The sequence below is a fragment of the Mastacembelus armatus genome, chromosome 21 (assembly GCF_900324485.2).
Source record: "Mastacembelus armatus chromosome 21, fMasArm1.2, whole genome shotgun sequence".
Taxonomy (NCBI): domain Eukaryota; kingdom Metazoa; phylum Chordata; class Actinopteri; order Synbranchiformes; family Mastacembelidae; genus Mastacembelus; species Mastacembelus armatus.
Genome location: NC_046653.1, coordinates 14773529 through 14789629, shown reverse-complemented (window position 1 = coordinate 14789629; position 16101 = coordinate 14773529). Strand labels below are relative to the sequence as shown.

The 16101-nt window shown below is 41.5% G+C and overlaps 3 protein-coding genes across 4 annotated transcripts; all 3 read right to left on the bottom strand.

Annotated features, from left to right (window-relative positions):
* Positions 1-5005: 5005 nt before the first annotated feature.
* Positions 5006-6710, bottom strand: hoxd9a (homeobox D9a). 2 transcript variants are annotated; one of them, XR_003294967.2, is made up of 3 exons: positions 6069-6710; positions 5275-5595; positions 5006-5156 (listed from the first exon to the last, which is right to left on the bottom strand). XR_003294967.2 is itself a non-coding variant. In XM_026295653.2 (2 exons), the coding sequence occupies exons 1-2, from the start codon at positions 6643-6645 to the stop codon at positions 5351-5353; spliced, it is 822 nt and encodes a 273-aa protein (XP_026151438.1). In that variant the 5' UTR covers positions 6646-6710; the 3' UTR covers positions 5006-5350. The 2 variants fall into 2 exon arrangements, 1 of the variants encoding a protein (XP_026151438.1); XM_026295653.2 differs by having other exon boundaries at positions 5006-5595.
* A 1581-nt stretch (positions 6711-8291) lies between these two features.
* Positions 8292-10800, bottom strand: hoxd10a (homeobox D10a). Its single transcript, XM_026295642.2, has 2 exons — positions 9754-10800; positions 8292-9001 (listed from the first exon to the last, which is right to left on the bottom strand). The coding sequence occupies exons 1-2, from the start codon at positions 10514-10516 to the stop codon at positions 8727-8729; spliced, it is 1038 nt and encodes a 345-aa protein (XP_026151427.1). The 5' UTR covers positions 10517-10800; the 3' UTR covers positions 8292-8726.
* A 1925-nt stretch (positions 10801-12725) lies between these two features.
* hoxd11a (homeobox D11a) lies at positions 12726-15588 on the bottom strand. Its single transcript, XM_026296524.1, has 2 exons — positions 14802-15588; positions 12726-14247 (listed from the first exon to the last, which is right to left on the bottom strand). Exons 1-2 carry the CDS (start codon positions 15394-15396, stop codon positions 14012-14014), a joined length of 831 nt encoding a protein of 276 aa, XP_026152309.1. The 5' UTR covers positions 15397-15588; the 3' UTR covers positions 12726-14011.
* Positions 15589-16101: the final 513 nt, after the last annotated feature.

Below are 16101 nucleotides of genomic sequence, written 5' to 3'. Positions count from 1 at the left end.
GCACTGCACGATTTATGGCCAGGCTCTGGTTTCCTGGCTTATAGGCTCATAGCTTGTGTGTGTGCGTGTGTGTGTGTGTGTGTGTGTGATGCAAAAGAATAGGATTTGTTGCATTACACAAACATATTATTGTTATAATTACAGTCCAGTGTGATCTGCTGGGACAACTCATTCTATTGGCGACAACAAAAACATGTGGATCAGCGTCGCTTTAGCTTGGCCGCAGGGATACAGGGATATTTGCCTGCTCTTTCTTGTTTGCATGATGTCACCGCTTTTAATTTGGTGGTGGAAAGAGTCGCCACGTTGCAGTGGAAGAACTGGATTAGCTCCAGAATGTGATGGACCGGTGGCCCAGGCCACAGTGAACCAATGACCATAGAGAGCCAAGGACAAATCTAGCGCGCACACATCGACCTTTGATTATGGTTAAATAAAGCCAAGTGACACGAACTCTACAATATCAAATAGTTCAAATGTGAATTTACACATTTGAGTTTTAAAAATCCCAAACTAGCCTAAATATAATTAAATAAATGATCCTGGTATCTTAGGAAACCAAGCCAGACGCTGCCAGCATGGGGTCGTTGGGTGGACGTGTGTGTGTGTGTGTGTGTGTGTGTAATCTCAGACAGGCCTGGTGGTGGTAGACTGATTCGCGCAGCTGCAGCATCGTTGGCAACACCAATAAAGACGCGGCCCAGCACCAGATTAGCACGTCTGTCAGATGAACTGGTCTTCATCTCTTATTCTCGCTGTCGTCCCTCATAGTCCAACCTAAAAATATGGAGCCATATTAGTTTCCTTTCATACCAGTTAACTTCATAAAACCAACCATCCAAGCAAATCGGCCAAGTCAGTAAATTAGCTCTTATATGTGCGGTTTTATATCTTAGGGCTTGTTCTGAGTCCTCAAACTTCTGGCATCTTCAAACTCTTTTTAAATAATAGTAGTTATGTAGTTACTGAAATTAACGGGAAAGTAGCCCAAATTACGGCAATGTGACATTAACCTGTTCTACTGTCATCACAGAGCTACGGTCTGTGCGACCTTATTCTTTGGCACGTCACACAAAAGATGCATAGACCGTTGTATTTCAAAATAAAACGATTTAATGTGTTTTTTCCACATTGTGGTTGCACTGATATATCTGTGTGTGTGTGTGTACCCCGCTTCTTCCTCACAAGCATTCAGAACCTTGACACAAGTGTCCAGAAAGTGACGCTTTATACCCCCAAAAAATATATGTGAATTTATGCCATGACTGTGGAGGAAACTACAGAGGATTGCATCAGTTTCCATTTCATTAGCGCCCTCCAAATGGAACAAAACCGCAGAGCGTCCTGCGTCTTGGCGCGTTGCGTCACACTTCCCCCAGAACGTACTGTACGTCGCCAACCTGTCCAGTTGCGTCAGCGTTAATAGTTTTAATATTGCTGCTTTCGACGGGGATTAAAACGAAACCGACTAATGGAAGCGCCGAGAAGTGTGAAAATGAAACATCGTGAGAGTTGGGGCAATTAAAGTGTTAGTGAATTAGATTAAAGGCAGGCATCCTATCTGTTGTTGGCTGCAGGATTGACAGGGGGGGGGGGGGTCAACACATCAGCTAAACCACGCAGTCTCCTCACAAAGCCAGTGAGGCATCGCTTTAGTCTTTTCTCTGTAACTCAGCACCAACAAAAACATAAAACCCCACACGCTGCAACATCGCTGAGCCATCCTTCACATTGTTATATTATAGCAGCAACTGTTTCAACTTTGATTTCACCCTGAAAAAAATTATTCTACTATCTAACAAATGTAGCTGTTAGTGAAAACACCAGCTTTTACGCCTTTGAGCGTTTAATTATGAAATGAAATGTTGCTGACAGAAAGAAACAATATTTAAATGAATTAAATATCCATATTACTAAATATAAATCCTTACCAAAGCCCTGTGTCACCTGCTGTTCTTATTATTTCTCTCTCACACACACTCACACACACACACACACACACACACACACACACACTTCTAATAGCCAACTTCTTAGGAATAGCAGACACGGCATTTATGTGCTCCGAGAGGCTTTTTCTTTCAGTCGGCGTGTTGTCCTTTTATTTCAAAGGTGGTGTAGCATTTAATACGGCTCTACAGAAGCCAAACATCATCCCAAGCGTGTTCCCAATCTGTGCCGCTCAGCTCATTTTCACAGCCATTATATGATGGCCTTCATGCAGCCTTGACAAAAACAACAGTGGGTGGGGGGAAAAAAGAGTGTAGATATAGAGCAATAGAGCATCTACGGGTGTAGAGCAGCTGCGGCTGAGGACCGGAGAGATATAACAAAGATATCACGGCCAGAGGAGGCGCATGAATAACGGTACAGTGAGGATGCCTGAGTACAAATAAAGACCCCCCCCCCCCCCCCGATACACACATTTTTTTTAAATCGTACCTTAAAGAAAATAAATAATGCATGTTTCTAAATACAAACCTGAACCTCGTCACTCTTGTGTTTAGTTATCAGCCATGACAGCACTGTACTTATCACACTGCAGCAAGATGCCTGGTCAGGACGCAAATGCGTCAACGGTTTCTCTTACTGCTCCAGTATTCTGTGTTTATATTTTGCTTGGATACTTGACAACTGGACAACAATTACGACAAATATGACAATCATCATGTTTAACGGGGAGAGCTAAGCCAATGTTCACGTTAACGCAGCAGTGGAAGGAGGCGCCTCTTAGCCGTCTGCTGGATAAAACAAAAGGCGAGCCAAAGAAACGCAGCCTTCACTGCTGCGTCAACAAACACACTATTGTGCCAATTTAACGTCTTGTAATAGTCACTGGAAGATTCCTATCTGTTTCCATCTGCACGATAAGTTACAGTAATACTTTTGTGAGGTTTGTATACGTCTAACAATGGGGAGGCCTTCGCAGCTCAACACTGGGCCCACGGTTTAGCCCTTTCATTCATTTCTGTTTTACAGCTGTTAATAATGGTTCTAGTGAATTTCCAGATGTTTGTGTTAAATAAAAAGCTTTTATTTTTTGTAAAATGGGGTGGGCTATACCATGCAGGAAAAACATAAAGGCTATTTCCTCACACAGGCCCAGAATAGCAACACCTCCGTGGTCACCTCACTGCGCGTCTTTGGTGTCAGTGATAAATATGTAAAAAGTCTGAATAAAACAATTAACAAACAACACACACTTATTGAACTTGCACTAAAATACCTACTATTCTGAAACCAGTATTTTCACTACAGGGACATGAAGACTTCGCTGCGCCGATATAGAAAAACACTAAATCAATTTTATAAAGTTTGGAGAAGAAAATGGCTTTTGGAGCGAAACTTTCGAGGAATGCGCCTCTGAAAGTCGCCGACAATGGTCCTGTTGTTTTCTGCTGTAAGCGGTGACAGGCCGGGGCTGCAACCACCTCTCTATAAATTCAAATGTGTTGCTGTTTTGTGCAAATGTCCAACATGTTGCTGAAATGTGTCGTCTGAAAATGATTAAGTGATTTATACACGTGTTCTCCAATACTCCATTAAAAACATGAAATTGGACGTTCCGGTTTGCCCCCAGTTAAAGAAGCTTCGTCTCTTTTACAGCCCCCCCCTCCACTAACAGCAGCTTTCAATTCATGTTGAAAATTGCATCATTGTTACGGCTGCTGTAAAACTGACTCCCACACTGACTCAAATTTTTTAGAAGACCACAGTGCAAACAATTCCAGTTCATAAAGGAGGATTTTTAAACCCACTCCTTTCTCATATAACTCAATGAAACCATGAATACAGTGTTTTTTAGTATGACCCATGTGTTGTCTCCATGTTCCAGCTGCCAATAAGGCGCCTGTCACTGAGACTAAAAGACCAACATCGCCCTCTAGTGCTTCCACTACTTTTCCAATGAAGCCTCCAGCTCCAGTGGACTAAAGGGAAACAGATCCAGTTTTACAGTTTCAGGGTTTTTGTTGTTTGAGTTAACTGCTGCTGTTAAAAGTTATTAATTTAACACGTTTGCCTAATTTTAAGAACAACTACAAACCCACTATTTCAGTAAAAGAATATTGTAATAAAAACTGATGTAAAATTAGGACACTGGATTTAAAGATTTCCAAAATCCTCAGAAGGTAAAACTACATTAAAAACCAACCAAAAGTTGAGTTGTAGCTTGTTTTTTTCCTTCTTTTTTTTTGGCATCGGTGGGAAGTGAAGTTGATGAATAAACGTGACCATTAAGGTTGGGGGTGATTTCCTCTGAAACTATTCATCGACCAGACACCCCGTGGAAAAGTGTCTAGATTCTGTTTGTCAGCAAACAGACGCAAACACCCAAAAAAAGGGGGGTTTCAAAGAAGAGTGCAATTACTGGCCAGGCTCATAAACTCATTTAGGCCAGACGTCTAGCCATTTCTATAGCTTTATTGGACCACGTTTCTTCCTGCTTTAAAGTAATTATTCCTATAGGCTACAAGTTGGACAATAAATTGAAAATCCGCCGTAACACCTCTCCCAACCGTAAACACTTTATTACTCTCCAACGCTGCAAATGCAGTGTTTTTTTGTTGTTGTTTTTTTTAAGTGAAATCCTACATATGTAATTTCATTTAGGACTGAAGAGCGAATTTAATCCTTATGACGCATAGAAATTGTTTTTTATTGGCTGCAAATAAGAAAACCCAACATTTGAATTCGGATTTGATCGGATTATATTTAGTTTTGTATTATTTGCTTCAATACGACGTCAGGAATAAATTTCTGATAAACAAAATCTAATAATAAAACGAACCAATGCGCAAAAACCACTTAAGTGTATTGAAGGGAAATGTTAGTATATTTATTGATGTTTAAATGGAGAATTTGCTCCCCCCTCCCAAGATATATAGCATCAACTTCAATGACTATACAGGCGTAGAGTTGAGACACACACCTTATGGTAAAGTAAAAGTCTGCACGGCCTAGTGTTGCAGCATCTTACACACACACACGCACACACACATAGCAGTCAGAGTGGTTTAGCTGTGAAAATGTTTTATATACAAGTCCAGATTCTTAACAGCTATAAAAGTAATACACACAGACGCGTTTCCTACTGTGGGGGACGCATAACAAACCCATGGGACTGCAGGAACAGCCCGGACTGTGGCTGTGTAAGACTGAAAAAGAAAAATCAGGTGGTTAAAGCCTGAAGTGATGCGTATTTTGGCCAAAACCTCACGACACTGACGATAACATGATAAATGATGATTAAAACAGGAAAAAGAAAATGACTACCGAGGCTCCTGGAGACACAAAGGGAACAGATGAGATTGTTTGTGTGGTACAAAACAGCAAAATCTTAGCAGCGAGTTCATAGCTGCTCTTTGCTGCTCTTCTCCCTGTTCATCTTCTTCATTTTCATCCTCCTGTTCTGAAACCAGATCTTCACTTGTCTCTCGGTTAAACTGAGTATGCGGGCGACTTCATAGCGTCGGTCCCTTGTCAAATACATGTTGTAGAGGAACTCTTTCTCCAGCTCTAGAGTCTGATATTTGGTGTACGGGCACCGCTTCTTTCTCGTTGAGCGCGCATGGATCCAGTTTGCTGCCGGGTTGTCTGAAAAAACAAGGGGAGACACACGTGAGCTGGATTTGTACTGAAATGCAGCCTTGATGGGTTTTAGTCGACTATACAAGACATTACGGGGGTCGGGGAGCTGCAGTGGCACTGGTGCGGCTGCAAGGACTTAAAAGCAAAACGAGAATGATCTTTTATTCTGATTACAATCAATGAATAAAAATGTTCTGACAGATCCCCAACCAGCAGAGTTAAATAAACCAGGCTTAACTTTAGCTTTCAGATAAAATCTTATCAAAATGGGACAACGTGTATCTGTTTCAAGTGTCCTGTGGCACGAAAATGTCTAAGATCTCCTGTAATAACCTTTGTGAGGCGGGTTTTTTTTCCCCTTCCCGAGCCGCGCTATAGTACAAGACACTTTTATAGGTTAGTAAAACCTCCAGTTTTACACACCCAGCTCGTACAGTTCTTAAGGCTGTAAATCAGGACTGGCTATTTCGTTTACTTACTTGGGTCAAGTTGTTGTTGTTTCTCCTCTTTGGGCTCGCTGTGGCTCGATAGCTCACTTCCACTGTGCTCCTTGGTCGCTTTTTCGGGACACTCCGATACTCCACACGCGAATTCAGCGGCGAGCGGCCGAGCTTCTGCCTCCAACGAGTCGCAATCGGAGGCTTTCGGCGTCAAGATCTCTGGCTTTGTCCCGTACGACCGAATACTACCGGAGTGAAACCCGGCAAAAGAAACGTGGTTGGAGATGGGATCCACCCAGGAGCGGACGCCTACATATCTACCGTCCGAGGCGGGCAGATGGGACTGGTGGTGGTGGTGATGGTGCATGTACGGGTGATAGATCCCTTGTTGGTGAACCGAAGACCAAGACGAGGTGAAAACGGCGGACTTTGGAGCAAAATTACAAGAGGAGAAGTCTGCGTTGTCCCCAGCACCTGACGGCCTCGGGGTCACCGTGTGCGGAGCCTGAAGAAAGCGAGCACCGTACACATCCTCCGGCTCCTGCCCCATTATAGCGTCCACATAGCAGTTACTGAGAGTGCCACTGGAAGACATTTTTGATCTCTTCCTACTCATATAATAAGGCTTGCACTGTTACGGGAAGCTTCTCTCTATGAACAATCATAGTATTTTTGCTGGCCTGCATCTACAGGGATTGGTTACATGGATCACGTGGTCATATTTACCAATACAGCGAGTAAATCAATCCTGCCCTTGCTCTCTCTTTTTTTTTCCCTCCTCAGGTTTAATTTAGCTTTTCATTTCACAAATAATAAAAAACACGTGACTGGAGGGAGAAAACAGTTGCTGAAATGAATGCAAATGTTTTTGTCCTGTGTGTGTGTGTGTGGCTGCAGGACGCTGTAACAATGCAAAATAAAAAATAAATAAATAAATAAATATATAAAAGAAAGGAATGCCTGTATCCCAGCACACCAAGATGAATCCCCTACATCTTAATGTTTGAGAAAACTCTTCCAGTGTCGTCCTGATACCCTCAGTGCCAGTAAAACGGTTTACAGACTTACGGAGTCCTCGTAAAATAGATGTAATAACACGCTGTAAAATAACAGACGCCGTTTCCGTTCACAGTGCGGCGGATCCATTGTTAATATTCGGCGAGGAAACATATTTTCTGCCTTGGTTTAATTTTTAAAGTGAAGCAGGAAACGACAGTTGTGAAATGATTGCATTCATTCAAAGGAGGGCAATAATGTCTTTATGTATCAATAAATGTTTTATGAGGTGCGTGTGATTATACATGCCGTCAATAAAAGAAAAGACGCGGAGAAGTAAAGTCCATATGTGTGGAGCTGCCTGAAAGGTGTAATTTAAAAGTAGAAAGCCTAATACACTTTTTTTTTTTTTAAGTTTGGGGGATTTATTTTTGATAAAGAATAATGTTGATGCAGAATTTGTTGACCCTCAGTCCGAACTAATAACATTTACAGGGAAAATAGTTGAGATCTAGGTGAAATTTGCAAACTGGATCAGCAGTTTCATGTTACACCCCCAGATAACGATAAAAAAAAAAAAATGAAGTGATTGTGAATGAAAAGAAATGCAACGTGGCTACTGAGGCCTTCGCCGCTCGGTAGAAAGGCAGAGCCTGTGAATTTGTGCTTGAACATAACTTAGTCCGTCTGACAGTTCTTACAGACCATCACTGTGTTGCAAACGGGCCTGGAAATCAGATCAACACCATGTTTATTTCATTAAGAGACCCACGCCTCTCTGCTGCGCCTCTCTTATTAGACACAGAGACAGACCTTTGGAAATCAACGCACAGGAGATTTATATATGTGTTTTTTTTTCTGTTCTTTTTTTAAAGCTGTTTTGTTATGTTGGTTCTTTATTTTCCACACACATCACTGTTTTCAATTTGATTTCAGGGAGCTGGGATTTCTTTGCAAATCGCATCCTACAAGCCCGCAAATAAAAACCTAACAGGTTTTTAAGCATGTAAACATCACGGTCAGATGAAATTAGAGCACCGTTGTAAACAAAAAAAATTCTAATTAAAAAAAGACACTTAGCAGCATTTATTATTGTTATTTTTGTGGCAGTATAAAGTGCAGGATTTCTTTTTTTTTTCTCTCTTTGTTATCAGCGCCTGCTTCAATGCAAACATCGCAGACACCGATGCATGAGACAGTTGCAAAAATCTAATGGCATGAAAAAAAAAACCCACAAAATACAAAACAAGATTATCTGACAATCTATTTATTGCAAGGTACATGCCACAAACATGCAGTAAAGCCACAGGTTAAACATTGTTTTCAAAAGGCCCATAGAATCATTTCACTGTAGAGCAAATGGCTTGCACTCACTGCAAAACAAACGTTGCACTATACGACAATAAATGTGCTTTCATGACTGAAATAGAGTAACTCTTTCCACGCAGACCAGCACTGCACGCAACACAATATCCGTGTCTGTCGGACACATCTACAATCTCCAATAATTTAAGACTAAAAAGTGTTACCCTGTGATGAAAACAAAGACACAACGCCACACAAAGTACTAAATGATGGCATATAGGCCATATACGCCACAGTCACAGTTTCTTTGAAATTGAAGGTAAACGTCCAATGCCGCTGAAGCATCAAACTGAATATGAGAGAGGAGAGGACAGCCAGTCGGCGACGCACGGTAGCTCACGAAAAGGTGAGATTTGAGGTCAGTTCGCGGATGCGGTTTTCCCTGTTCATTTTCTTCAGTTTCATCCTGCGGTTCTGAAACCAGATCTTGACCTGCCTGTCGGTGAGGTTGACGCTCCTGCTGATCTCTAGGCGGCGCTCTCGGGTCAGATACATATTGAACAGAAACTCCTTTTCCAACTCCAGGGTCTGGTGCTTTGTATAGGGACATCGTTTCTTTCTGCCACTTTTTGCTGTTAACCAGTTGCTTGTCGGCGTGTCACTCTTGCAGTCTGTAAAGATTCAAGCGAGAGACATGTTTGTTTGGATGTGTATGTTTTTAGCTTTCAGCTCCAGCCACATCTCACCTGCTGCTTTGGATTTCACCTCTGGGAAATAAACACAATGTAAACGCGTTCCCAGAATAAATAATATGCAGTGGGCGGTATTAGTCGCGTATAAGCCACCGCTAATAAAACAGAAATTGAATGAAACCCTTTACACAGCTTCAGACATAACACAGATCTATTCATTTCAGAGTAGCTTTACTTAATAAGAAACTTCTGATTCACTTGAGAAATTCGCAACTTTACATGAAAATAATATTTCTAATTTTGTCAAGTTGCAAGACTGATAATGCTCTTTTATCCAACATTACACTGTAGCTGCGAACGCATCATATTTTAAGATCTTTGAGTGGCTGAGATTTGAATTTAAAAATTACTAACGTGGTAAATAAACACAGGATTATCAGAACACCTCAAGACATTTTCTATCTAAAAGAATATTATTTCTAATCTGGAGAAACGGTGTTGAAATATTTTTAAACCACGTAACTGAACTGAAATATCTCAAATAAAAGGGGGACACATTCTGCATGTTGCATGGTGAAACCGTCCTCGGCTGCCTATTACCGCAACCTGAGAAAGACTCTCATTAAACATTACGACTTTAGGGTTGTTTGTGTTTTATACTTGGTTTTATGATGCTGGAGCCTTCTTAGCACAGCGCCACAAGATAAAAGCTTTCACTGTAGCCAACCCACCTTTCCCTTCCTTCTGCTGCATCTCAGGACTGGACACAGAGGCTTCCATGGAGCAGTTTTTCTCCTCCGAGCTGCACTTAGGATCCGCACTTTCTGCGGGGACCGTAGTCCTTGAGGTCTCGGGGTTTTGCTGGACGTCCTCGCTTTTCTTTTCCACCTCTGCAAAATTAGAAGAAGACGACGAGGACGAGGAGGAGGAGGACTGTGGTTTCGGGGTGACCCGGCTGAGCTGCATCAGTGTTGGGTTTGGACTCGGTGGCTCATGGCAGTAGTTTTCCTGATGCTTCCCGTTCGCATAAGTTTGGCTCAGTCGGAAATAGCCCGGAACCGGGATCTCTGGACCATCGACTGAACAGGACTCGGGTACAACATTAGAATATGCGGGGACTTCTGTCGAGCTGACTTTTTGTACTCTCTTATCGGAGTACATGCAGCAGTTACTCTCTTCCTTTATGCTCTGTGAAAATGAACAGTTTGACATCTGACTGGACGGCTCTATTCTGCAGGATCTACTCGGATCAACCCAGTTGTCTAATTGAGGTATGTACGAGTGGACATTCATGCCCATATTTTGGTGGTTGACCTCCCCTCTTTTGCCGAAAGACGGCAGGAGTCCACAGGTTTGCATTCCGTAAGTTCCCATTTCTGAGCCAGACGGCATGTACATGTTGCTGTTGGAGTAAAAGCTATCCGTCCTGCAAGCACCAATTAAAGAGTCCACTAAAAAGGTGTTTGCCGCAGGAGAGCTACTGGGAAAGGACATTTTTGGGGGTTAAGTTCTTTAGAGGAGAGAGATGTCCTTTGTAAGCTGACATATCTAAGAAAAACAAGCCAGGATGCCTCCAGACCACATGACAAGCCCACCAATGAGATTTGAAAATGGCCTTGAGACGCAGCCTCCTCTCTCTGCGCACACACACGTACTGCGGATGCAGACGTGGTCAACAGCGACACCTACGACACGGACTTGAAATTGGTGAACGAGGCTTGTTCAGGCAGCGGGGGTATCGCGGGACTTCACAGAGATAGTTCAGTAAAGCTGAATTTAACATCTAAAAGACGATGTAAAAGACGGTGAACCATCATTTGGATCAGTCCTGGTCAACAACCGAAGGTCTTAAGTGTTGTACATGTGTGAAACGCCCAGAGGAAGGTGTGTATGTGTGCGTAAAATGCTGCCTACATGGCGCATAGGCGACTATTCAGATTATGTAACCAGCTCATACAGAATGACTTTTAAAACACACAACTATTCACACGACTCCAAACACGCCAGTGACCCAGCCCACATTAACTGTATTACATAGTTTATTGTATCTGACTTAAAATGGCAAAATAAAGATGACAAAATATGTTTCTTGTGTTTTTTTTTTTTATTTATTTGTCCGGGGTTTGAAGGGTGTGTTCTTATTTGCGCAGGATGTTTCTGTTGTTGAATGTTACAGCACCGACTCATTTCATTTGAGAACAACTGTCTTCTACGTTTCCTGCAAAATATCTGCATTGTGTCACAAGGAATCTGGAAGTTCAAACACCAGTCCATGAAAGGCTTCGGTGTTATGAAATACAGTCCGCTCAATCCAGATAGAAATTGGTCCTTTATTATGTGCACACTTCATTAAAAACAATATGCTTACTTGCATTTTGTCACAAGTATTTTCGACATTCAAATGCCAAGTTAAAAAAAAATCTCCTGCTGAAGGTGGTTGTGTATACGTTCTGGGATTATTTTGCTCAGGGCTCTATTGTTTCTGTCTAAGGAAGGCAAATGTGCAGGATAAACAGTGTGCCTGCTAATATGAAGGAAAGACATAAAAAAAAAACCAAAAACTGGTGATTAAAAATATCCACCAACCAAACATCACACATCAGGCTAAAAACGCCTCCAAATCATTTTATAGAAGTTTCACAAATAAACAAAAAGAAACCGAAGCACAGTAAACGCAGCTTTACATAATTCAATCTTTGGTATTAATGTCACAAGCTTCAAATAATCATGTGGTGTGTGGACAACGTTTGGCCTGTTTTTAAGGCTCATATTTACGCCCGCAGTTAAAGGTAAATAAATGTGTGTAGCAAACAAAACATCACAGGACTCAACAAAAAACAACACAGGCCTGTTTCACATCTAAATTCTGGTTTACGGGATAGCTGCAGAAAATACATTCCCCGCTGTAACTGGGTATTTTCAAGGAAGGAAAAAAAAAGCATTTAACTGACAACACGGACATCATTTTTGTTGCATCAGGTTTGTAAGAACAGTTGCACAACGATACCATTGGGTTACTCTGCATTTCCTGCGACGCTATAAAGTAAAAGTATAATCAATTATTCATACACGCACCATAAAAGTGGTCCGCATGGCTGTATAATAATAACAATAATAATAATAATAATAATAATAAGCTGAGACCAGAGATACACTGATTTTGTGGTTTCACGTTAAGTCGAAAATTTTAAACCTGTATATTTCCAAACAAATGACCTTGAAAAAAAAATACAAACGCAAAAGTGTAGAAATATTCTCAGAACTGCATGAAATGAATTCAAGGATATCTTTGTCAATAACTCCCATAAATGTAATATTTGGAGGCTGTGGAGACAGATCTATAGTCTAACATTGTGTGGCCTTCAGGTTAAAGATCTAAGTCTGTACATTCAATTTTCAAACGTCAAAGACGCAGAACATAATCAGATTTCTTTGTCCTTTCAAAAACACTTGAACGTGACTTGTAAAAGTGTAAAAGAAACAACGCAGTTAAACTGAGCAAAGAGTTAAATAATGAATCATTTGTGTTCTTGGATCTGCAGATATGTTGCTATATACCCTTTACCAAAAAAATAAATAAATAAAATGAAATCCTGCTGAAGCCACAACAGAATTCTGGGTAATGGATGCAGAATTAAAGTAAAAACCTAATTAAAGCCTGTGATACACTGATTACTCCTCCACTGACTGCTTTTCATGCAGGGTAGGTGTTAAACTTGGTTTGACTCTGCATTTCAACTTGAAACTAAAGCAGCAAGTCTGCCCTCATGTGGATACACAGAGAAACAGAATCAGCCCACACAGTAGGTAATGTAATTTCACTGTAGGACATCACGACAATCCAATTAAACGCGTAATGAAACCTCAGTTTTCTTATCGCCTTTTTGGGAACTAGCTGTAGCTGTGACACATCCCAAATAAAATAAACATTAACGCTACTCCATTCCTTTCATACAACTCGCTGAAACAAGGGCTGCTGATGCGTAGGCCCACTGCCACCAATGAATTCCCAACAAAGCGACTGTATGTGTGAAATCAGTGTATTTGTTTTAGTGTGTGGCTCTAATGATAAGAGCTACACTGCTAAGGTAAAGTCTGCCATCCACGTTATTTCCCATCTTGCCTTCCAGCCATTGGAGCCGCATTAAGACCGAAACGTTTCATCTGCTTTAATTAAAAATGGAAAACGAGCTTTGTGGCACATTCAGGTGCCTCAACTCCACATTGCGTCTATTTTGAGCTCTGGAAAAGCACATGCGGTGGAAATGGGTATTCGTTCAGTAATAGCTCTGTGTTAGAACAACATCCAGACACATCTTCAATTCTCTAAATTTAGCCTGGAGTGAAATTACTTTGAAACAGGAAAGAGAATCGATGATGTAGTGATCTGGGGGTTGGGACGCCAAAGTCCAATAGCCCCCTATTTAGACATTTACAGCTTTTTTTAGTACACTGTCTAGACGGTTCAAGGTTTAGTAAACAATCCGCTGTTTGAAAGAAAAGGAAATTACAGGACCGAAAAGGCCGCAAGCGCCGAAATTCTCCCAAAAAAAATCCTGATTTTTTTTTTGTTTTGTTTTTTGCATGAGACATGTTTCGTGACTGTCATACAACATTTTGTCGTGTCTACTTTATTTCACACCACAACGTACATCACATGCGTCTTTAGAAATGCACATTACACAAGGAAAAAGCCTGCATATTGCTCATAAATAATCTCAAAGCACAGCTCCCACTTTACCGAAATATTGGTCGCAAATAACGCGAGAACATGTGAACAGAAATAAATAAATGCAGGAATTGTTTCCGGAGACGTGAAATCTTAGTTTTTGTAAATGAAACAGTTTAAACGAGATAAGCAGAAAGGGCGAGTCTTTAACAGATGTGTGTATTTAACTAGTGTATGTGTATATATATCTGTGTGTGTGTGTGTGTGTGTGTGTGTGTGTGTGTGTGTGTGTGTGTGTGTGTGTGTGTGTGTGTCAGGCATCAGAATAAAGGATTGCCAGTGAAATACTGTAGGCGGTCGCGATTCAGCTTTTTCTCTTTCATTCTTCTATTTTGAAACCAAATCTTCACCTGCCGGTCGGACAGGTTTAACATCCTGGACAGCTGGAGCCGCTTCTCCTTGTTTATGTACACGTTGAAGAAAAACTCTCGTTCAAGTTCTCGGATCTGGAATTTGGAGTAAGGACACCTCTTCTTCCTGGACTTGGTAGATGAACCTGCACACGCACAAAAAACAACACCCTTTAAAATATTTGAATAGAAAAAATTGTGTTTATTAAATTGAAGGTTGAGTAGTAACAATTTGAAGTGCAGTTAACAGGTTGACATTTTTCTACACAAAGGCCCTCTCTCTGTCGCAACAAAGGGAATATGCATCAAAATAAACTTACACTGCCCTGATTTTTACGCGTATCAAGGTGTTTGGGCGCATTAAAGTGTAATTTTCCAAATATAACATGGCCTACAAGCCGTTAAACTTTAATCCAACTATTTCTGATATCTTCAATCTCCTATCAACACACATCAACCACAGGAATGCGGTACAGTTACGAGACACCAGGCAACATTTAAACTATGGTTATTTGACTGTTTCCCATTGTAAATACCTTTACAACCGTAAAGTAAATCTTATTGGGATATAAAAAGCTTTTGCGTGCTTATAAAGCCGCGCATAGCCCTGCATGGCCACTGTGGAGGACATAGTCCAGTCCAGACGCTCTATTGTCTAAAAATCTCACCTTCTTGCTGAGCAAAAGAGGAAAATACTTACTCTGTTGGTTGTTTTTATCGCCGCAGTTAGAAGATGAGTCCTCGTCGACGCTCCCACTCGGGTCAGCTTTGTGCTGTTCGAGTCTGGTTAAAGCCTGATTGTCATGTCCGGGAGCAGCAGAGTCTGTCTTTTGTTTGGTGAGCTCCGCGTTGGGCTTTTCCGAGTTAGGGCTGTCAAAAAACTGATCGAAGCCCTGGGGAAGAACCCCGTTTCGACCGACACCGGTGAAGAAATTGCAAGGCGAGCTCGTCCCTCCGTGGTGGCCGTATAAGGTCTCGTTTTTGAATATCACATCCGCTCTACCGCTGGAGGACTGAATCAAGTCCCGATGCATTATCTCGTCCGCTGAGTAGTAAGACGCGTAATTGCCTCTGTAGTGCCATTTGCTGGGATGGTCCAGTCCATAATCCCTAAAAGCGACTTCTCGAACAGGTTGGACCTGGGCTATGTTGGAAGAATAGGGGAAATTAACCTGACACGAAGTCGTCTGCGGTAAAAAGGAGGAGACTGATGTAAAATCGGGCGTCGAAACGTAATAAGTACAGCTCGGTAAATACATATTTGACGCACAGCTGCGATCATCGTATTCCGTCATAGCTCTTATTCCCCTTTTCCTCTTTGCAGCAGAGGAAAGGAATTGGCAGCTTGACTGTGTTAAAGTTTGACCATCTATAGTACCACAGGCGTGTGGAAAGACCCCGCCAGGGAGAAAAAATCGGAAACGTAGGCAGACCTGCAATACATCTTGATCGATTCTTGAGGTAATTGCGTCATGTGATCCAGCTAAGGAATTACCATACATCAATATCAGTCATTAAAAACTGTCCGCAGAAACTCATGTGAGTGCATGCAAGAGACTTCATTGGCTCCCCGGCTGCAGAGGAAACTCCTCTCCAGCCTTCTTGCCTTATGCCTCACAAAAAAAAAAAAGAAAGAAAAGAAATATGTAGAGCACAGCTGGAATATTCAATTTAAAGGTTTACTGCAGCATCATCTTCGCAGTGTAATGACTTGTAATGACAGCACATCACTCATTCTTACATTTGCGCACTTTAGAGAAGACGCGTTTTGACTGTAGCAACAGTTAAGTTGGAAACATTGAAGTTGACCTCTTCACTTCATGAAAAGCTTTGAGGAGAATGGTACCAAGGCCACAATGCCTGCACTGTTGCTGCACGATTTAAGAAGAAAGATGCAGCATTCACAAATCCACTATTTATCCCTACACTACATTATTTTTTACTGTTTTGTGCAAATAAATACAAAAGTGTATTGTTATAATCCGTATGCACCACGATGG

Coding starts and splice junctions, on each gene's coding strand:
- hoxd10a (XM_026295642.2), bottom strand. CDS start 10,516: ATGTCCTTTCCCAGTAGCTCTCCTGCGGCAAACACCTTTTTAGTGGAC. Junction 9,002..9,753: donor GCAGCAGAAGGAAGGGAAAG/GTGGGTTGGCTA, acceptor GAATCTTTACAG/ACTGCAAGAGTGACACGCCG.
- hoxd9a (XM_026295653.2), bottom strand. CDS start 6,645: ATGAGTAGGAAGAGATCAAAAATGTCTTCCAGTGGCACTCTCAGTAAC. Junction 5,596..6,068: donor ACAACAACAACTTGACCCAA/GTAAGTAAACGA, acceptor TTGTTTTTTCAG/ACAACCCGGCAGCAAACTGG.
- hoxd11a (XM_026296524.1), bottom strand. CDS start 15,396: ATGACGGAATACGATGATCGCAGCTGTGCGTCAAATATGTATTTACCG. Junction 14,248..14,801: donor CGATAAAAACAACCAACAGA/GTAAGTATTTTC, acceptor GTGCGTGTGCAG/GTTCATCTACCAAGTCCAGG.